Source organism: Oryzias latipes, chromosome 4 (genome assembly GCF_053564925.1).
Source record: "Oryzias latipes strain Hd-rR chromosome 4, Olatipes_Hd-rR_3.1".
NCBI classification, from domain to species: Eukaryota; Metazoa; Chordata; class Actinopteri; order Beloniformes; family Adrianichthyidae; genus Oryzias; species Oryzias latipes.
The window spans coordinates 23,403,066-23,421,437 of NC_136240.1; the positions used below are offsets into that span (position 1 = coordinate 23,403,066).

The 18,372-nt window shown below is 41.2% G+C and overlaps 1 protein-coding gene across 4 annotated transcripts in view; it reads left to right on the forward strand.

Moving 5' to 3' along the window:
- Window positions 1–9,624: 9,624 nt before the first annotated feature.
- Window positions 9,625–18,372, forward strand: part of LOC101162995 (BMP/retinoic acid-inducible neural-specific protein 3) — a 104,569-nt gene continuing 95,821 nt past the window's right edge. For 3 of the 4 annotated variants that reach the window (XM_078946635.1, XM_004068210.5, XM_078946636.1), the window contains exons 1-2: window positions 9,625–12,968; window positions 13,177–13,484. In XM_078946635.1, the coding sequence (XP_078802761.1) occupies window positions 13,234–13,484 (251 nt within the window). In that variant the 5' untranslated portion in view covers window positions 9,625–12,968; window positions 13,177–13,233. The remainder of the gene's footprint in view (window positions 12,969–13,176; window positions 13,485–18,372) is intronic. The other variant, XM_020702537.3, reaches the window with a different exon arrangement.

Sequence of the window (18,372 nt, forward strand, 5' to 3'; positions counted from 1 at the left end):
CTGGGATTCTTTATTTCTGGCACAAATGTTTTTCATTAACCCTGCAATTATAGATGAGACAAATCCTGTCACTTAATAAATATCTGCTAAGTAAAAAAAAAAAAAAATTCTCAGACAGCTTAGAATTCTAACAGCAGCCCATAGGTTATACTTTGGGTGGTAAGCACACACTGGTTGTCAGGGGACCTTTCAGACGCTCCATTTAATATGCTGTTGACTGTATTTGACTCTATTTGACACAAGGTTGAGTTCATAAAAATTTAACCTAAATGGGTTAAGCCGAAATTATAAAAACTCTTTAAAGACAAGGCTGACAGATTAAACATGCTATTCAGATCCACTGAATAGCTTGTTTATTTATTTTCATTTCTGTTTATTTGCTGTCGCTGAATAAGTGGTACTAAACATCACCACTGAATATGTTAAGCAGCGGTTAGTCAAAGCACACATTTCAGCACATATTTATGCCTTATTTTTTTATTTATTTTTTTTTATTATTTTTTTTTTATTTTTTTTATTTTTTTACTTGTCCTGTCCAACAGCTAGGCAGGCAGATGAGAGCTGAGGGACTCTTGTGTTGGACATATTTTACTTTAACAAGAGGGGTTATTAATCTTCAGACAAACCAAAGGTATGTCTGAATTAACCCCTTTTGTAATTGAGGCCAAACTTTATTCATTTCAACCATGATTGAAAATCTTTGGTGTTGGACCGGACGGAAAAGGAAAGAAGGGAAGAGAGGGAGGGATGTCGGGGGGGGGGGGGGGGGGGGGGGATAGTGAGAGGGGGGGTAAGACCATGAAGCAGCATAGAGCAGACAGGTTTACTGGTTGTTTATCATTACGGTACAGTTCAAATGTAGTACAAAAAGGGCGGGGCCTGTTCACACACACTCAAATATTATCAACACACCTGCTAGCTGCAAAAAAATGTTCACATGTCAACATGTACACAAAACAGATAGTGTTCACGAACGCATACCTATGCCTTTAAACCAACTAGTGTGAAATCTTTCATTCATTCAATCATGCAAACTATAAGTGCAAAGGTGAGCTAACACCTGTGCTCAGGTGAGTGTTTATGTTCTTCTAAAATGGATGGTGGAATGTGAAAAGAAGGAGGAGGAGCGCCCAGCCACCCCCACACCCAGACCCCCGCGGCAGCAGCAGCGGCAGCCGGAATTCCCCCAACGCCACACGGGAACAGGCAGGAAACAACCGCCTCCCGGGCGACCAAGACCGCCACCCAGGCCAGGGCCAGCAGGACCGCCGCGAGGCCCCCAGAGCCAGAGAGCAGGGAGGCGCGGAGGGAAAGAGAGCGTCGCCCCAGCCCAGCCAGGAAAGCAGCCCCCCCCGCCGCGCCGGAAGAGCCCAACGCAGGGCCCCACCGGAGAAGGACGCCCACAGCCCCAGACGAGCACCCCACCACCACCCAGGAGTTCCGGGCATCCCCCCGCCCCAACCCCAGGTACGAGCAAGGACCCCCCCAAGGGAGACCCGCTCCGCACCCCAGGCAGCCACCCACCCGGCCCACGGTTGGTCCAGGGAGGAGCAAGGCAGGGGCCCGCCGCCCCCTCCCAGGAGGGGGGAACCCCGGGGAAAAAAGGGTGGCCCACAAGGGGTGTTATAAATATGGCCCGATCAGGCTCGGCCATGTTGGAAGTTTGGCGGGGCCCAGCGCTCAGGGGCAAGGACCAGGACCCACCCCCCAGGGACACGAACACCCCCGGCTCAGGTGTAATATGAACCCCCCCCACCGCGCGGAGAGAGCACCGCCGGGCCCAGGGAGCCGGCACCCAAGGGACACGGCCGCCATCGCCAAGGGGCCTGCACCCCCCACCAGGGAAGGGGTAGGGGACAGATGGACCCAGGTCCCACCTTCCTTGCAAAATGTGTGTGCGTGTATGTGTGTTTGAGAGGGTGTGTGTGTGCATGTGTGTGTGTTTATGTTGGAATGTATATATTGAAGGGGGAGGGGTGTGTGTACTAAGGGGGGTGCAGTTAAAATTGGTGAGTAGGGCACTAAGGGGACATCTCCTGATTACTCACAGTGATGTCCCCTCACCCTCCCCACCAAGGGGCCCTAAATGTCTAAGGTGCGGTTAAAATTGGCGGGTAGGGTGCCAGGAGGACATCTGCTGCTTGCTTGCAGTGATGTCCAAGCACCCCCCTTACCAAGGACCCTACAAGTCTAAGGTGCAAACAAAACCGAAAGAGGGGGGCCCCACTCCATACGGCAACCATAGGAGGAGGCCTTATTTTTTAGATTACTTTCGTCACCTCTTCAAAAAGTTATACCCTCATCCCACAAGAATGGTGTGATGACGATCCATCCATCCCATTCAGATTCATTCCATTTCTGCTATGGAAGGGCTGTGACTTTCTTTTAAATGAGTACAGAGTATGTAACAAAATACCACAAAGGCTTCTTTCATCCAGAACAGTAATGGGACAAAGGTGGTACAAAGAGGCTGTCTGAAAGTGGCCCCTTCATTCTAGGTTACATTGTGTAATGCCCTTTCCTACATGGTACTATTTTTTTGCAAAATCATACCAATCAGCATTGAAACCACCAACAGCAAGAATCCAAGTTTCTATCCAAGAGTTTTTCCCTTCGAGCCTAAAGTTGTTCTCCTTTACTTTACAGGTATACTTGTAAAATGCTTTTTCAAATGGGTTATACCTCAATCTTTAAGTGAATGCAATCATTGTGGATAAGTTGATATAACTTTACATTAACTTGCCTGTAAATACACAGGAGAGCCATATCCTTTTTTCTGACTTAGAAAGCCAATACATTTCACGAAGATTCACGTTGATTCCAGTACAATCAACAACAGAAAACCAAAGGAACCACTCTACTTCTATTTATTTATTCATTTTTATATTTTTAAAGTAGTTGAAGTCATCCATTTTTTTCTTACCAATCGTCTGCCCTTTCTTTTCTGCTACAGACCAAAAGGGCAAACTCTGTTCCCCTTGGGAGTGAGGGTCTTGATGCACTTGAGGGTGAACCAAATTGAGGAAGTGAAGTAAAGATAGTAAATGATGTACATCCCATGCATAAAGTATTTGTCAGTGGTCAGTGAGAAGCCAGTGTGCACACCTTACTAATGGCTAGAGTCCAGCTGAAGGTCAGTGTACAATAGCATCCTGTATTGTATGTTGCATTTTCATACCGTCCCTCACTGCAAGACACACTTTCACTCCCTTTAAGATGTGGCCACACCTCTCTATGACCTTCTATGGCTCCGGACAATCCAAAAACCTGCAGCACCTGTACAGTTAAAGTCCGTGTCTAAGGCTTTAAACGGGGTAGATTAATGTCAAGAGGAAGTAGAGGCCGTTATCGCTATGTAATAACCCAAGGAATATTGAGACTAGCCATTTTCTTGTTTATGCTTGTTTCCCAGTCTTGGTTTAGAGGTATCACCACCTAGTGAGCACAGGTTGGAACTGGATAATTTTTCCTTATAGTTGCATTTAGACTGGCACGTTTTTTCTGCACCGGGGTTTGTCGATCTGGATGTAGACCAAACATGCAAACCCAAATCTCCTTGAGATTGAGGGACTCTGTTTTCTTTTGGGGTAAACCAAAGTGTGGAAGATAAGCAAATGAAGCGGGATTCACGAAAAAAAAAAAAAAAAAGTAAAATCACTATCAGAATGTCTATCAGACTAACGTGAATTATAATAAGATCAGTAGATAACAGGAGTAGCCGTTTTTCTCCATCCTGGTTTTCCCTCTTGTCTTGCCCAGTTAATATCGCCCCCAACTGAGTAACATATGGAACTGCATGATTATTCCAGGCAGTTTGGTTTATTTCTGTCTCTGGTTTGGGTCTGGAACCTCGTGGAAGCAAACCCAAACAGGCAAAGGTGTGAAATTATTTTTATCAGGACTATCATAGTGGGAAAAGAACCTTAATCATTTTATTCCATTAGGCTTCATCCACTGGGAATACTTTTCAACTACTAGCAGACAATTGGATATGTAAAGAAACGTTTCCATAACCGGAGTTGACACACCCTAACCTAGCATCAAAACTCTCTGTTCTCAGTTCCTTTCATCCTACATGTTCACTCAGTCTCTATTACACTCAATGTCACTGGCAAGAAAACAAGAATATATTATAATTACTGTAAGCACAACATCTTGAAAGTTATATCTGAGTTTGCCAGCTGCTCGTTAGGCTTGCGTTTTCCAAACCAATAAAAATGCAATAATGTTTACTCTTTACTATGCAACACAGTATATATTTCAATCTCTGGAGTTAATGGTTTCTCGAATGAAGTGGCCGCACTTGCAGATAACAATTTTGCACCCGTAAATGAACTCAACTCCCTGATGAGGTGAAAAGTCTACCAGCCTTGACAGTGGTGAATGGTTTCACACAGACTCCTTATCATATTATATACATACACACACACATGCAAGCTCACATAAACACACCGGCTGTCACTGCACTGGTGACTGAATATATAAATGTCTGAATCAATCAGAGGGGAAACACAACGAGAAAGAAATGCTGAGCATCTGGGGACTCGGTAGGGAGATGAATCGCGCCGGTCAAAGCCCGCATGGAGGAGAGACTCACGCCTGGTGTCTCGGAAACTGAACCAAGTATCAAAACATAATGATAAATAGCTGTATCTACTTTGATGCACGCAACATTAAACTAAATGTTATTTTTGTAAATGAATGTAAAGAAACACAAACATAAAAGAAAACTGTAAAATGTCTGTAAATGTTGTCGTTTGTTTTGTCTCAGGTATTTAAACCTAACAAATAAAAAAAGAGGAAAAAAAGTATGTTTATCCCTTTTATTGTTTCATACAGTGCAAAGGAGATTGCACCCCTTTAATGAGCTAAGTACACCCAATAGACAATGTAAAACCTCTTGTTTTTATGTTGGACTGCTATAACACGCAAGTTACCTTATGCTGCGTACACACTGGGCATGTGATGTGATGTCAAAAATGTATTGAACGCTGGTTATTGAAAATGTTTCGCACACCGTGTTCACACTGGACTGTACTAATGCATGTACTCTCAGTTGGAAGTAGCTTGGTGCTAAATGTCGAAGTGGTGGAAATCTCATGAATCTTGCTCCAGGCTTTTTCTCTCACAGATCTCTTCCTAAATATGAAAGACTTGGTGTTATACAATTCTGTCTGGAAACAAACCGCAAATATTAATTTCTCCTCCATGATCACTTTTCAAACAGCTGGCGTCTCCGTGTATTGAAAAGGACGCTACCCATATGTCACTATTAAAGCTGAGTCCCTGGTTAATCAAAGTTCAACTGGTTTAACTTTTGACAAGTGTTTAGTGACCGGGCATTTAGTACTGACTTATAAACTTGCATAGAGACCTGTGAATGCGATCATTTTTTAATGTGAAATCCTGAAATAGACTAAAAAGACTTTTTATTGGAAGTGGTTGCTTGAACATGTGTTTCCGAGCCCGTTTGCTTTGCTTTTTTGGTTGCTTGTCTAGCTTTCTGCCATGAAGACCATGCCTCATCTTGTACTTTCACCCCTCATAGACTCCATCGCAAAGCAATAAGGAAGTCGTTAGTTTAATGTACTTCCCAGCCTGTGACAAATCTAGTACCATCTCCTGAAAATTTTAGTCTCTTTGCTGGATATTTCGTCAATAAAGCCTATTTTCCAAAAAAAGGATCAATAAATGCATAAATATAAGCCTGATGATTGTTGGGATGTGCCCAGTAAGGTTGTTGTAGTTTAGTGAGAATTTGGTGGCACCTATCTTTTAATTGGTTACATCAATGTGTAACAGTGGGAATGGCAGGAAACCAGGGTTTGGTTCCCAGGGGGAGTGGTGAGCTTCATCCAGTATGAGTCTTTGGACATGATCCTTTGCGCTACAGTCTAACTATGTAGACACAAGTTATTCCCTGAAGGAATATGACAAAAGGTGAACAACAATAATGTGTAACAGCGATTAAGATATCAAATTTAAAATACAATTTGAAGGATCAAAGAATTCACCCCCCAGTGCAGCAATTTTGCATATTAAATCATGATAAGAATGAAAAAAGGGAACTAGATGTATGTACAGTTTTATGTCTGTTAGGTGTAAAGTAGGACTCTTTTTTTGTTGAAGTGACCAGCTTCTGTTACAAGCCACCTAGTGGTTAATCAACTGACTTGGCTGGATCTATTTTTTATTTTCTTCTTCGAATTAGCCTAAACAGGAAGTTATTATCCTTTTAAGTTAGCACGTCAAATAGATACATGTAAAACCCACTGCAGCAGTGATTAGCTGGTATATTGTTCTAGCTCCACGTACTTTCATTTTAAATGTAGCCTCCAGGAGGAAATGAAAGTGTTGTCTGTTGACTAAAACAAAGATAGATGGGGCCTTTTTGTCAGAGAATATGCCACTTTCAGAAAAGACCACCGTAAAAAGAAAAGAAAAGATGAGCTTTAGCATAATTAAGAAAAAAACAAAGATAAAATTGATCTCATATATCATGTTGAAACACAGAACTATAAAATGCAAAGCATAAAATGATGTGCTTTCTTTTTGGGACTATTTTTGTTTCAATGGAGGTTATACACTACGTTGTCCAACTAAAACTATACCAGGCTTCTTCACAACAAGTTGGATGTACAAAAGTATGGGATCCAACCTTGAACATAAGATGATTTGCCTTCCAAACATATAAATCGTAAATTAAATTTATGAATGTTGCTAAAATTTGACAGTGTCTTCTAATTCATACAAGCAGCTCTTGTTTATGCACACACAGTATGCCTTGCTTCCATGGTGAGCATATGCTGTGTAGCATGCTGGTTCAGAAAATTGCCCAAGGAGATTCTGCAGATTCTAACAGTTTTTATTGCTTCTAGTTGATGTTTTCTTCAAGACCAAAATAGTTGGATATGTGTTAGAGCTGTGTTATACCAAACAATCAAGATTCAGTTGCAGTTCAGTATACAATAGTCACAGTATGTCAATCTTTCTTCTCCGTCTAGAAAATAGGAGTTTGTTAATCACTTTAGTTGGACATTTTCCAGATGGCTTTTCAGTTTTAGCAGTCACTAATTCTGCAAGTTGTCTCACTTCAAAAGATGAAAGAGGTCTGTCATGTTTATCATGGGTTTATTCCAAACTGAGAAAGACAGAAAGTAATAAGTCCGAAGCTCCTACAAACATTCAAGACCTGTTACAGACCTGTTACTTTTTCTTTAAGGAGCTCGTCTACCCTCATCTTCTTACCTGTATGAATGGCTCCCATTTAAACTGGTATAAAATACGCCTGTCTACACCCTTTAAGCCATACTGCATCGTCTTCACCAAGACCAAAGAGCTGTCAAAGGACGCTAAGGGCAAGATTGTTAACCTAAACAAGAGTGGGATGACCCAATTTAGAATAAGCAAGCAGCTTAGTGAGAGGAGATCAACTGATAGAGAAATTATTTGAAAATGGAAGAAATACAAGATCACAACAATTAACCTCCACCATGCAAGATCTCACCTTGTGGGAAATAAATCGTATTAGGACTGTATTAGGAACGGGGGGAGTGGTCTAAAAGATCGCTGGGACCACAGTAACATATAGGTTACTATTGGTAACACACTATATAGTCTTGGATTCAAATCTTGCGGTGCTCCAAAGGTCCCCCTGCTTAAGGCAGAACATGTCCAGGCCCTGTTAAAATTTGTCACTTTCATGTGCTCAGATGAGACCAAAATGGAGCTCTGTAGTATAAACACCACTTGTCGTATTGGGGAAGAATCCTAAGTTGCATCACAAGGACACTAAACCCACTGTTGAAGCACAGAGGTGGAAACATCATGCTTGGGGCGCCTTTTTTTCATAGGGGACATAATGGGGCCTAGTATGGTGATATTTTGAGGAAAAATCTGCTTCCATCAGTGACAGGATCAAGGATGAAATGCAGCTGGATCTTTCACCATAGCAATGGTTCCAAGCGGGCAATGAAGGAGTGGCACGTCAAGTTTCTGGAGTTGAAATTGCTGAGCAACAGGCCAAAAACAGCAGAGCTCTTGAGATGATCTGCATGGAAGAGTGGACCAAATAAGCAGCTACAGTGTGTTCAAACTTGGCGAAGGACTTCAAAAGGTGTAATTCTGTTAGAGAATATGAGACAATATATATACAAGTTCTTGAATTTAAGATTAAGTGAGTTTTTAGGGGGACTATTTCAATAATATTGTATGTCTCTGCACAAAATCAATCACAAATCTTAAAAAAAGTGAAATGTACAAAAAAAATGCAGCTTGCTTTACACTTAATTTCAAAATATTGAGTTTCTTTCTATTAGAAAAGGTGCATCAAAAATCACAAGGCTAGTTTAATTTTCCGGTTATTTTTTACTTTATCTTCTGTACTATGTGCTGTGCTGTGTCTCACACAATTTGAGAACAGCACAACTCAGAGTCAACAGCTCGACTCAGGCTATAAACCCCCACCTCCTGCAGGCCTGTTTGTGCAAATACAAAATAAAACAGGCATGACGACAATTCAGCCAGACAATCAGAGAAGAGGAACGGCATTTCTCACATTGATTAATAGTGTAACCGATGATCCAAACGAGCAATAACTAATCAGCATTCTGATTAAAGTCGGTCAGGCTGCCGGCTCCTTTAATCTCTGTGTTAAGTGTGCTTCTGACCCCACTGGGTTTCCCTTTATTCACAAGTGTCTCCTCGCAATTAATACCCTGGACAAAGCAGCGTTTAGCTGGAGTGCTGTGTGATTTAGAGCTACTTATCCCAACAGTAAAGATCACTTGTCCTCATCATCAGATTTCACTGACAGAGATAACTTGAAGGATTAATCTGCCAGAGCATAATCTGATCTCTTTGGGAGTACATGAGGTGGGTATTGCCTGAGTCATGGATGGTTTAGCTGTTTCGCTCAAGAAAAACAACAATATTGAAGTCAACAGTGTTGTGACAAAGCATCACCAAAGGCTAATTAAAACCTCTAACATATTTTTTCCCCCCTGACTATTCCTTACATAGACTCCAGTGTGGCATCAATCAGCACATTCAGGCTTAAGTGAATGTTTCCCAACAACTTCCCCTCTCTAATGACAGTCTCCAGTAACTTTCCAGAACTTGTAGACTCAAACAAGGCTCAGCATGAAGTGTGCTCGCCAGCTGTTTGCTTTTGCAGGTTGTGGTTATTTTCTACTGCTTTTAACTGGTGCGGCTCATTGATGTGCAGTGTGAGTGTCATCTGCACGTCACTTTCAACCTTTTTTGGGCAAAACTCTGATTAAGGAATCTGATCACAAGGGAAGTGAAGATTTTCTGCCCTCATGTTCATGGAAAAATGCAAATTGTAACAAACTGAGAGGTCTGGATGGGCTGTAAGATATGAGCTGTTCAGAGAAGCTAACAGTCATTTGTTATTTGAGCAACTGCTGGGGTGCATTTTGCCATCTATTTGAAACATAAAAATAAAAGCTTAAATTTTGAAAAACTTGAAACACAAAGTTAAAATAAAAGTTATAAAACTATACAGGTTTGTGGAGTTCCCAAATTTGCGCCTCTGTTTTAACACGCGTCACATTTGCTGTTGGACACTTGTAAAAATGTGCTCATAGATTTGACACTCTTGACGTGTGTGGGAGGAGCTACTGTCAAAAAGTTGTTAGCGTCAACACTAGATGGAATCTTTGTCTGTATTTGTAAATCTCACATAAGTCACAGCTGAGATGAAGATGAGAGATTGATTTATTTTGAAGAGATCTAAAATAGTGTTGGAAAGCATGTCACCATGTCTGGGTTTATGAGATTGTTCTACTGCAGGAACTGAATGACGGCCGCTTTCAACTGTACTTCCATCTCTGCCATTATGGCGACTTGCTGTCCCCACATTATACTTTTCTTTTTCTTATTTTCTTAATGCAAATTTTAAAAATATCGTAAAGTTCAGGAGGAGGACAATTGGATTCTCCGCCATATGGGTTTTGGACTCCATTTGCTAAATCATCAACATGTCACTACTGAGTTCCTGATTGGTTGACGCTTTAGAAGCTTTGCCAAGAGTTCCAATATTTGAACTCTGGAAACTTTGCACCAGATGCCCAAAATGCGCTGATGCTACACCACTGTGCTGTGCCATGCCTGATACAGGACTTATGATTGCTTCTGTACATTGACTTAACATCAAACTGAATGCCCCTGACACATGAATTGCAATCAGAGTAAACATAGCTTTAGCCTTTTTTAGTATATAATCCAGAAAATTCAAATAAAAACAACATAAAAAAATGTCTGCTAATTTCCTGTTCTGTTGCTAATTTTCCTTTTTTGTTTCAAATTATCATTTACTATATTTAGGATGCATATCCTAAAAGCAAGTCATTCTGTGTCTTTGAACTAATACCTGTTAAGTGTATTATATTCAAATTAATACTTTTTTTATAAAGTGGTTTTCATACGGCCGTAATGCTAGGTGCTTTACATGTTTAAGACAATGGAAAATACCATAATGAAACACACAGCATACCCTCAACCCTCCCGACCCCTCACACCCAACAAAATGAGACAAAAAATGACACATGAATAAAACTCAAAGAGTAAAGAGATATAGAAACAAATGTATATCAGATCAAAATGCATTAATAAGACAAGAAAGTAGACATCTTGCTTCTGATGAGTGTGATTTTTAGTAATTGTATGTCTTGGCATCTACCTAAACAACAATGCCCTTATATTATTATAGAGTATTTTAACTCCTTAACTAAATCAAAGAAGTACTTTGAGGTCTATTTGGTTACTTTTTTTTTTTGTAACAATCCTGCTAGAAAGCAACATTTTCACGGGATGTCTAATATCTAGGTCATTTTTGCAGATTATAAACAGAGGTGTGTGCTGCAAAATAATAGGCAACAATTCAAAACTCACCTGTCTGCCTGACTGTGGTTTCCAAGGTTGCAATCTCCTCTCTGCGGGTCCTCAAAGAGCACAAGGATGACTCTTTGTTATAGTTCACTGCTCAGCCACTGTGACCTGCACATAGCACACACCTTTGCGGAGCTTTAATGAGTGCTTTGCTGTGACTTTATCTTTGATCTTTCTTTTTTTTTTCTTTCTTTTCCTCTGCACTTGGTTCATATGCACACATTTCACTGGGAAAATCTCATACTCTGTCAATTGGCAATCAATTCTGTTGGCTAGCCTGTCTCCACTGAAATGAAATAAACAAGCGGCCGAGACTACAAGACCTACAAAAGAAATGGAAAAAAAAAAAGATTGATATGAATTTGTACATATGAGCTGTGAGACTTTGTTTCTGTCCAGTTCAGAAGATTCTTGCAGCTCTGAAACCTGGGTAGTTATGTTTTTTTAGGGTCTTGTTTTATAAAAGTCTGGAGCTGTGACTTCCTTTTCATTGAAAACTTTTTAAACTTTAAGTGGTCAGCAACAATGCAGCTCAAAGAACATAAAAAAATCCTATCAGTCAGAAGCAACACTAAAGACCAAAGACTGTCTGTTCCGATTAGGTAGTTGTCCTTCACAAGTCCTCATCACTGCAAGGCAGGGTTGGAGGAAAAAGACACTCAATAGGAAGGAGTGATGATGAAACCATGACAAATCAACTCATTCTTTCACTTCAAATTCTGCAAGTCTGCGCCACGGGATTTCTGCTTCTCTTTGAGTTTGGGAGCAAGTGAATCTTGAGACTCAATGGTGTTCATTTCTCTAATCCAATCCCTGTATAAAACCTCCCTTTGAACGTCGGCAGAAAAGCTGAGAGGCAGCACATATCCACCACCCTCCTCTGTTCGCCTGCTCTCCGCCTCCCTGATCCACGCTCAGTGTCCGACGCACAAGCGCCTGGATGGAGCAGATCTAATTAAGTTTGCTGATGGTGGAAGTGATGATTATTGTGCAGGAAAGGAGGGAGCGGGAGGAAGAGGGGCTAAAGAAGATAACGAGAATAACTCCAGGGGGGCTGAGTGCACAGACTCCCCTTCTTTTCCTCCTCCTCTGTGTGGCTGATCATCTAGCCACCATCATTAAAGTCATTCTTCAAATAACTTCTCTGGTGTTTATAAAGTAATTTAAAATTTAGCAGCCTCCCCCATCCGGTTCAGTCCCAGAATGCAGATTTTAATAAACAAAACCACATTTTAATATTTACTTTGACGCATCTTTTAATCAAGTGTGGAATTTGCTAATAAAAGCCAGTGCAGGAGATTTAATAAAGTCATTTATCTTTTTTTTTTTGTTCTCCCTGAGTTTCATTTGCATTCATTTGAACGACAGGTGCCTTCAGTCTCAGGCATCTCACATCTTTGACCATCTTCTTCCAGCCCTCCCTTCTCGAACACCTCCTACTCACACTTCCTCCATCCAACCGGAAGTATCCTCGCTTTCTCGCTGCTGGAATAAATTAAATTGGAAGAAGAGGCACAGAATACAGTGAAGGGAGTGAGAGAGAGAGAGAGAGAGACAGAGAGAGAGACAGAGAGAGAGAGAGCGCCCCGAATGTCATTCACGCGCCCCGTGCGCAGCGAGTCCAGTCACCGCCTGCATCCACGGCGGCTCTCCGTGCGCTCTGCGTGCGTCAAGGAGCCAGGATGAGTTTGGAGGGACAGCAGCCTGCACAGCTTCTCTCGCGCGGGTGGCTTGTGCGCGTTGACTTCTCCCCCCTCTGAAGTGGAAGCCCTTTCCCGCTGCGCACCTCCGGACGCTCTCAGCTGGAAATACAACACACTGAAAGTGAGGAGCTCGCTCTGGGGATGCGGATGTCTACTTCTGTGTAGTTTAACTTGCACAGGCGCTCATTCATTGGGTCCGTTTGCGGCACACCTAAGGTGGGGGGGAATCTCATTTCAATGCTGCGCAGTCCGTGCGCTCAGCTGAACCCCAACTTCCCGGCTATATTGAGGACTTTTTTTTCTTTTGGAAATTAATTTTTTGACGTTCCCGGACTGATAGACTTGCAAAATTAGGTAAAATATGTTTTGATCAGTGTAAACATTTTATTGTGTTGCGTAAAAATTGCTTGATTTGCAAACAGAAACATGACAGGAGTAGTGATTTATGATCATGACAATCCCTGTTGCTTTACCTCCATCACTTTGATGTGCTTTAGTTTCCTCTCACTCTTCTTCCTCCTCCTCCTCTTTTTTTTTTTTTTTTTTTTTTTTTTCCATCTAGCAAGACTCATCGGGAGTGCAGTGAGAATGAGGAGTCACCGGGGCCGGGGGAAGCAGCATGAGTGGCCCGTGCATCTCCAATAGACTGTCGGCCCTCATGTTTCCATGGACGTGGTTAACACTGAGCCTGCTCCAGAGCTGCTTGATAGGGGCCGGCGCGGCGGACTCTGCCGGGGCCGGCTTCAGCGGCTCCGCCGGGCCCCTGGGCTGGCTGCTGTCAGAAAAGGGTCCTTTTCACAACTCCCAGGAGTTTGTTGATTTCTCAGAACGGTACCAGCAGGGATTCACCACCAAGTACAAGATATACAGGTGAGAGGTGTCTGTTGTATTCACAATATGAATCTATTTTTTTTCACTTGTTCTTTGTTTATCAGTTCAGAGAAAAAATAATTGTATTTACTTTGTGCCACGTGTTCATTTAGTGGGTGGCAGATGTTTGATAAAGGGTTTAAAACCTGGAACTTAAAATGTGCAGTTTGTGCTTAGATCCAAGCTTCTTTCTGTGCAGCCTGCACATGTGCTTGCTGTTTCTGTGAGCAGAGCACAGACATGTGGTATGAGCGTGATACAAAACTGTGCTTTTTCAGTATAAACTCAGCCGAGGTACCAAAGGAAGGTTTGGGGAAAATCACAGATCCCTTACTGAGCCTGCTGATGTGTGACAGTGAGTGGCTTCAGAACTGTGTGGCATGAAGCTCGGTGGGTGTGTGCTTAAAAGCAGCAGGGTTTTTGTTTGAAAGCTTTCTGTGATGTACGATGCTCGTTTTTTTCCCCCTTAACTTTTGTTTGTAGACGAGACAAAGCTGAGCATAGCAAACAGAAAATGCATTATTTTGCCTTATGCAGGTTTTCACCTTGAGTTCATAAATCTAGGATTACCAAACCCTATACTCTTGGTAAGACATATGTCAACTCCAGAGCCCAGATGTTAAAACATTTAGTCGTTTTTCCACATTTGTACACAGATATTTGTGATTAAATAAGATACCCAACTTTCAGGAGTTGATATTTTATTGTTGATGCGCTCATTATTTTTTAGGACTGAAGCATATTGGGAGCATTGGAGCTCCTCGTTGAAACTGATGAAATCTTTTTCAGGAGCACAATACGTGTGCAAGGCAGCGTGACCTATACACACTATATAATAGAACTGAAAGGGCAAGCAACTCGGCGTGCATATGTTTGTGTGATGGATGTATCATCTTATGTGGTTTAAAAGTTGCCAGACCTAGTGGGTCTTTTGTGCACTTGTTCGGTTTTACCTATAGCAGCGGCCTTGAATGACAGAACCCTGCAGCTATAAAACCCCTTTTCCTTTAAATCATCCAAAACAAAATAAACATTTCCTGATAACATAGGTTACAAACTGTTAAAAAAAAAAAGAAAAAAAAATTATTTTTGTGGGTACATTTAAAATATCAGAGCATGCCTCAGCATCTGAGTGAGGCAGCTGTTTTTGTACCGTGTGATCAGACGGATGTTGGAGAGTCGGCCACTGTGCAGAGCAAGGGCTGCTGCCAGCCCAACAGAGGGTTGACTGACACTGGCATTTAGCAGCTGACAGGGGTGACAATGCCAGGCAAAGACAGAGAATGTAGCGCTGTTTGCTTCTCTACATCCATCATTTCCTCCTTCGCTATCTCCCAGTTGGCATCCTCTTTTTCTCCTTTTTTTTCTTTTCTTCTTGAACTGATACCTTTGTCTCTCGCTTCTTGTTTTTGTTCCCATACTCCTCCCAAAGCAGATGAATCTGAAAGGTATTAGCATAAACGAGCATAGAGACAGGATTAACAGTTTTACTGAAGCTTTTCTTTTCTCGCTTTTGAAAAAAAAGAAAAAAGCGCTCTGATTCTTGGAAATCATGTGTGTGTGGGGTATCATATGACTGTCATTGACCTTTTTACAACAAATATCTGGAAACTTAAATAGCCCATGCCTACCCTCATACCCCCTCTCCCATTGGGCTACACTGGCCTTTTCAGTTTTGTATAAAAAAGTAGGAGCAGAAGTCAGCTAATTAGAGGAAAAATTCAATAAAGCAAGGTGAAAAAAGTACAAAAATTAGAGTTGCTACAATGACATTTTCTTTCCTCTCCTTTAAAAACACTTCTCTTTTTTAGACTTTAAATACCTCGCACTACTCACACTGCCAGCCATCATTGAGCAGTCATAGATTCGGGGAGCTGAAGACATCAGAGGTGCCTTCAAACTGCGGCGTGCTGTGCTTTTATTTTTGTCTTTTTTCTGTAGAGGTCCAAAGCAGACCCATGCAACTTTAATAAAAAAAGTGATTTAGTCAGGTTTTATTACTTTTTGATGATCACAGACACTTGTGTTTTTTTTTTTTTTCCTTCAGCATTTATATTAGACGATTACGTTCTGTTATTGACTCTTTAACTGTCACCGCTGTGCTTCTAAACTAGAGTGTAAAGCTAACACTGGACTCGTTGAGCAGCCAAAATGAGCTCAATCTGGACAGCTTCCTGAAGTGTTCATGCAAATTCATCACTTCCTCAGAATAGAAATGCGGCAACACTTGGGCGTACGGCGGAGAACTGGAAATAGGAAGTTCTCTGTTAATTACCCATGGGGAGTGAAAGAAGGTTAAGTAAAAAAACACTCATACCTAACCTCTGGCTATGCCTTTGTCTATGCGTCTATCTACACTTTCTCGATTTTCTAAGCCTTCGCTTCCCCCCTCTGTTTCTCACCCGCCCTCATCGAATGATCTCAAACCAATTGCTCTCTTCTGCTCATAAATATTCCCCGGAGCTCAGTTGGCCTTTCCCGTCAGGGGCCACGGAAGAGGGAGAGAAGTAAAGGGTGGGGGGTAGAAAGGAGGGGAAACACAGCTTTATCCCCCTCTGCTGGTTCGTCAATGCACCGGAACGATGCACGAGACTGAACATGTTAATATTTATAATTTATTTTTTTGCTTATATTAAAAATAAAAATACCTATGGGGTATTGTGTTGAAGCAGTTAAATTGATTTTTCTTTGCCCTAGTAGTTTGTCTTCTGTGTCCCCATGACATTAGGGCTGGTTTAAGAAGCTTAGAGGGTTAAGGTGGTCTAGCAGACCGAGGTAACTTGAAAAATCATGATTTTCTGATAGCAAATCTTAGAAATGAAATAAGTACCCCCCCCCCCCCCCCCCTTTACTTTTCAAGGTCTTATCAAATATAATAATAACATGATGGATTAATGGATTCAGCGAATTCAAAAGCGGCAAAAAAAAGAAAAAAATACAGGCACAGAGGCACTTAACGATATTATTTTCACCATAAATGCAGAAAAATGCACCTGTATGTCAGGGATAATGGAAGTTTTAAAACAGCCATTCATTTTTCTCATTCCTCCTTTTCTCCTAGCGAAGATTACAAACCTCACAAAAGCGTTGCTGCTTTTATTTTACACTAAAAGCAGGCATCTGGTTCCAGGTGTCCTTGGGTTGCTGGCGGCTGCCGCACTCAAAAGACAAGACTCCTTGAGTTTGCTCTCACAACATGAGGCTAAATTGGCTGTACTTCAGTGGACACGATGCCGAAGCTTGCATCCGACCTGGAAAGGAGCTTACAATGAGCAAAAAGCCTGTTTCCTTGAACTATTTAGGAGCTTCTAGAGTTGTGAAATCATCCCGGCCAACGTGAGAAGCTCTCATCTCTTGTAAGCAGTCAGGCTGCTTCCAGACAAAGTAGCATATTTGTCAAAATGTCATCACCTCCTTTCTTCTTCTTCATGGGCCATAACTTTTACATCATGCCTCATCTCCTGTGTTTTTTTTTTCTATTCCGCTGTCAGCTCACTGGCTATTAGGTTGACTTTATCTAATGCAACGAGTCGCCGCTTGTAATTATGGGATGATTAGTGTTTCAATTACATGCAGAGGTGTTTGAGGAGGGAACGGCTGTCACTTAGCTCAGCCTGTTGTGCCTTATCTTCCCGTGTTTATGACTCTTCCATTGTGTTGTGGGCGCCACAAATGAGAAAGACCATTTAAATGACAATAATGAAACCAAAAAAGAATAAATACAACAGTTGTGAAAATAGGAGAAGGGATGTCGATGAATGGAGCATCTTATCAAGCCGCAGTGCAAGACATTAAACTGTGAAATCTGAATATATGTTTGATATTCAATTATTTTATTTAAAAAGACCAGCAACATTTTGAAGTTTGAAATAATGTCTGGTCAATTTGAAGATTAGATGTTATTTTGTCTCCACATAGGGTTTATATACCAAATTCTTAATTCTGTAATCAAGGGTTTCATTTAAACTGAAAAACTACCCTAATGTTAGCGGTCAAACACCTAATAAATAATACATTACGTATAAAAAAAACAGCATGGTAATTGAGTATATTAAACCACTATAAGAATACATTCTTTTTTGATGGCAAGTACTTTTCTTTGTATTGTAAAGTTTAAGAGTTTAAATTATTGGGACTTATTCTGGGGCCAACATGTTTAAAGGCCCACTCCAATATATATAGTCTTTTTGGTGTTTTTAACATGTTATTTATTTATTTTTTTATGATTGAGGACATATAAAAAACAAATCAAGATTAAAATAGCCTTTCTGAGTATTTCTTTATTCAAATCATTGTCGTTGTGGCGATGAAGGCACAATAGGTGGGTCAATAGCTTCCTGATCTGCTCCTTTCTGATGCATCAACATGCAGATAAAAATAACAAATAAATCCACGAAGGTCTTCGTTTTTCCCGTCCAAGCTGGAATCTGGCTCTAAATTGTACAGCTGGAAATCTCCAATATAGATTGCCTGTTGGGGGTGTGAGGGGCTGTAATGTAGCAGGAGAGAGTGAAAACAGATGGATGAAGTTCGAAAAATCTGGAAGTAGAAGCGGGCTCACTCCATGGCAGCAGTCCTGCCCACAAATCAGTCAAATTTCTAATGAACTCATGCCGCTCTGCAGAAACTATGTCCTAGAAAACGACACAGGTTTTTTGGCTATAAACACAATAATCATAATTAAAAGATCACTGGGATCAATTTTAAAACAGATCAAAAGATAATCGGAGTGGGACTTTAAATAGTAGTTACTTAATCTTAGAAAATTACTCATTCAGAATAAGTTTTAAATCATTAGCATGCATGTGAATGTAATGAGAGATATCCTTACGCAACATTTAACAACAGTAATCCCAAGTCTTTGCACCCGATTTTATGTAATCTATTA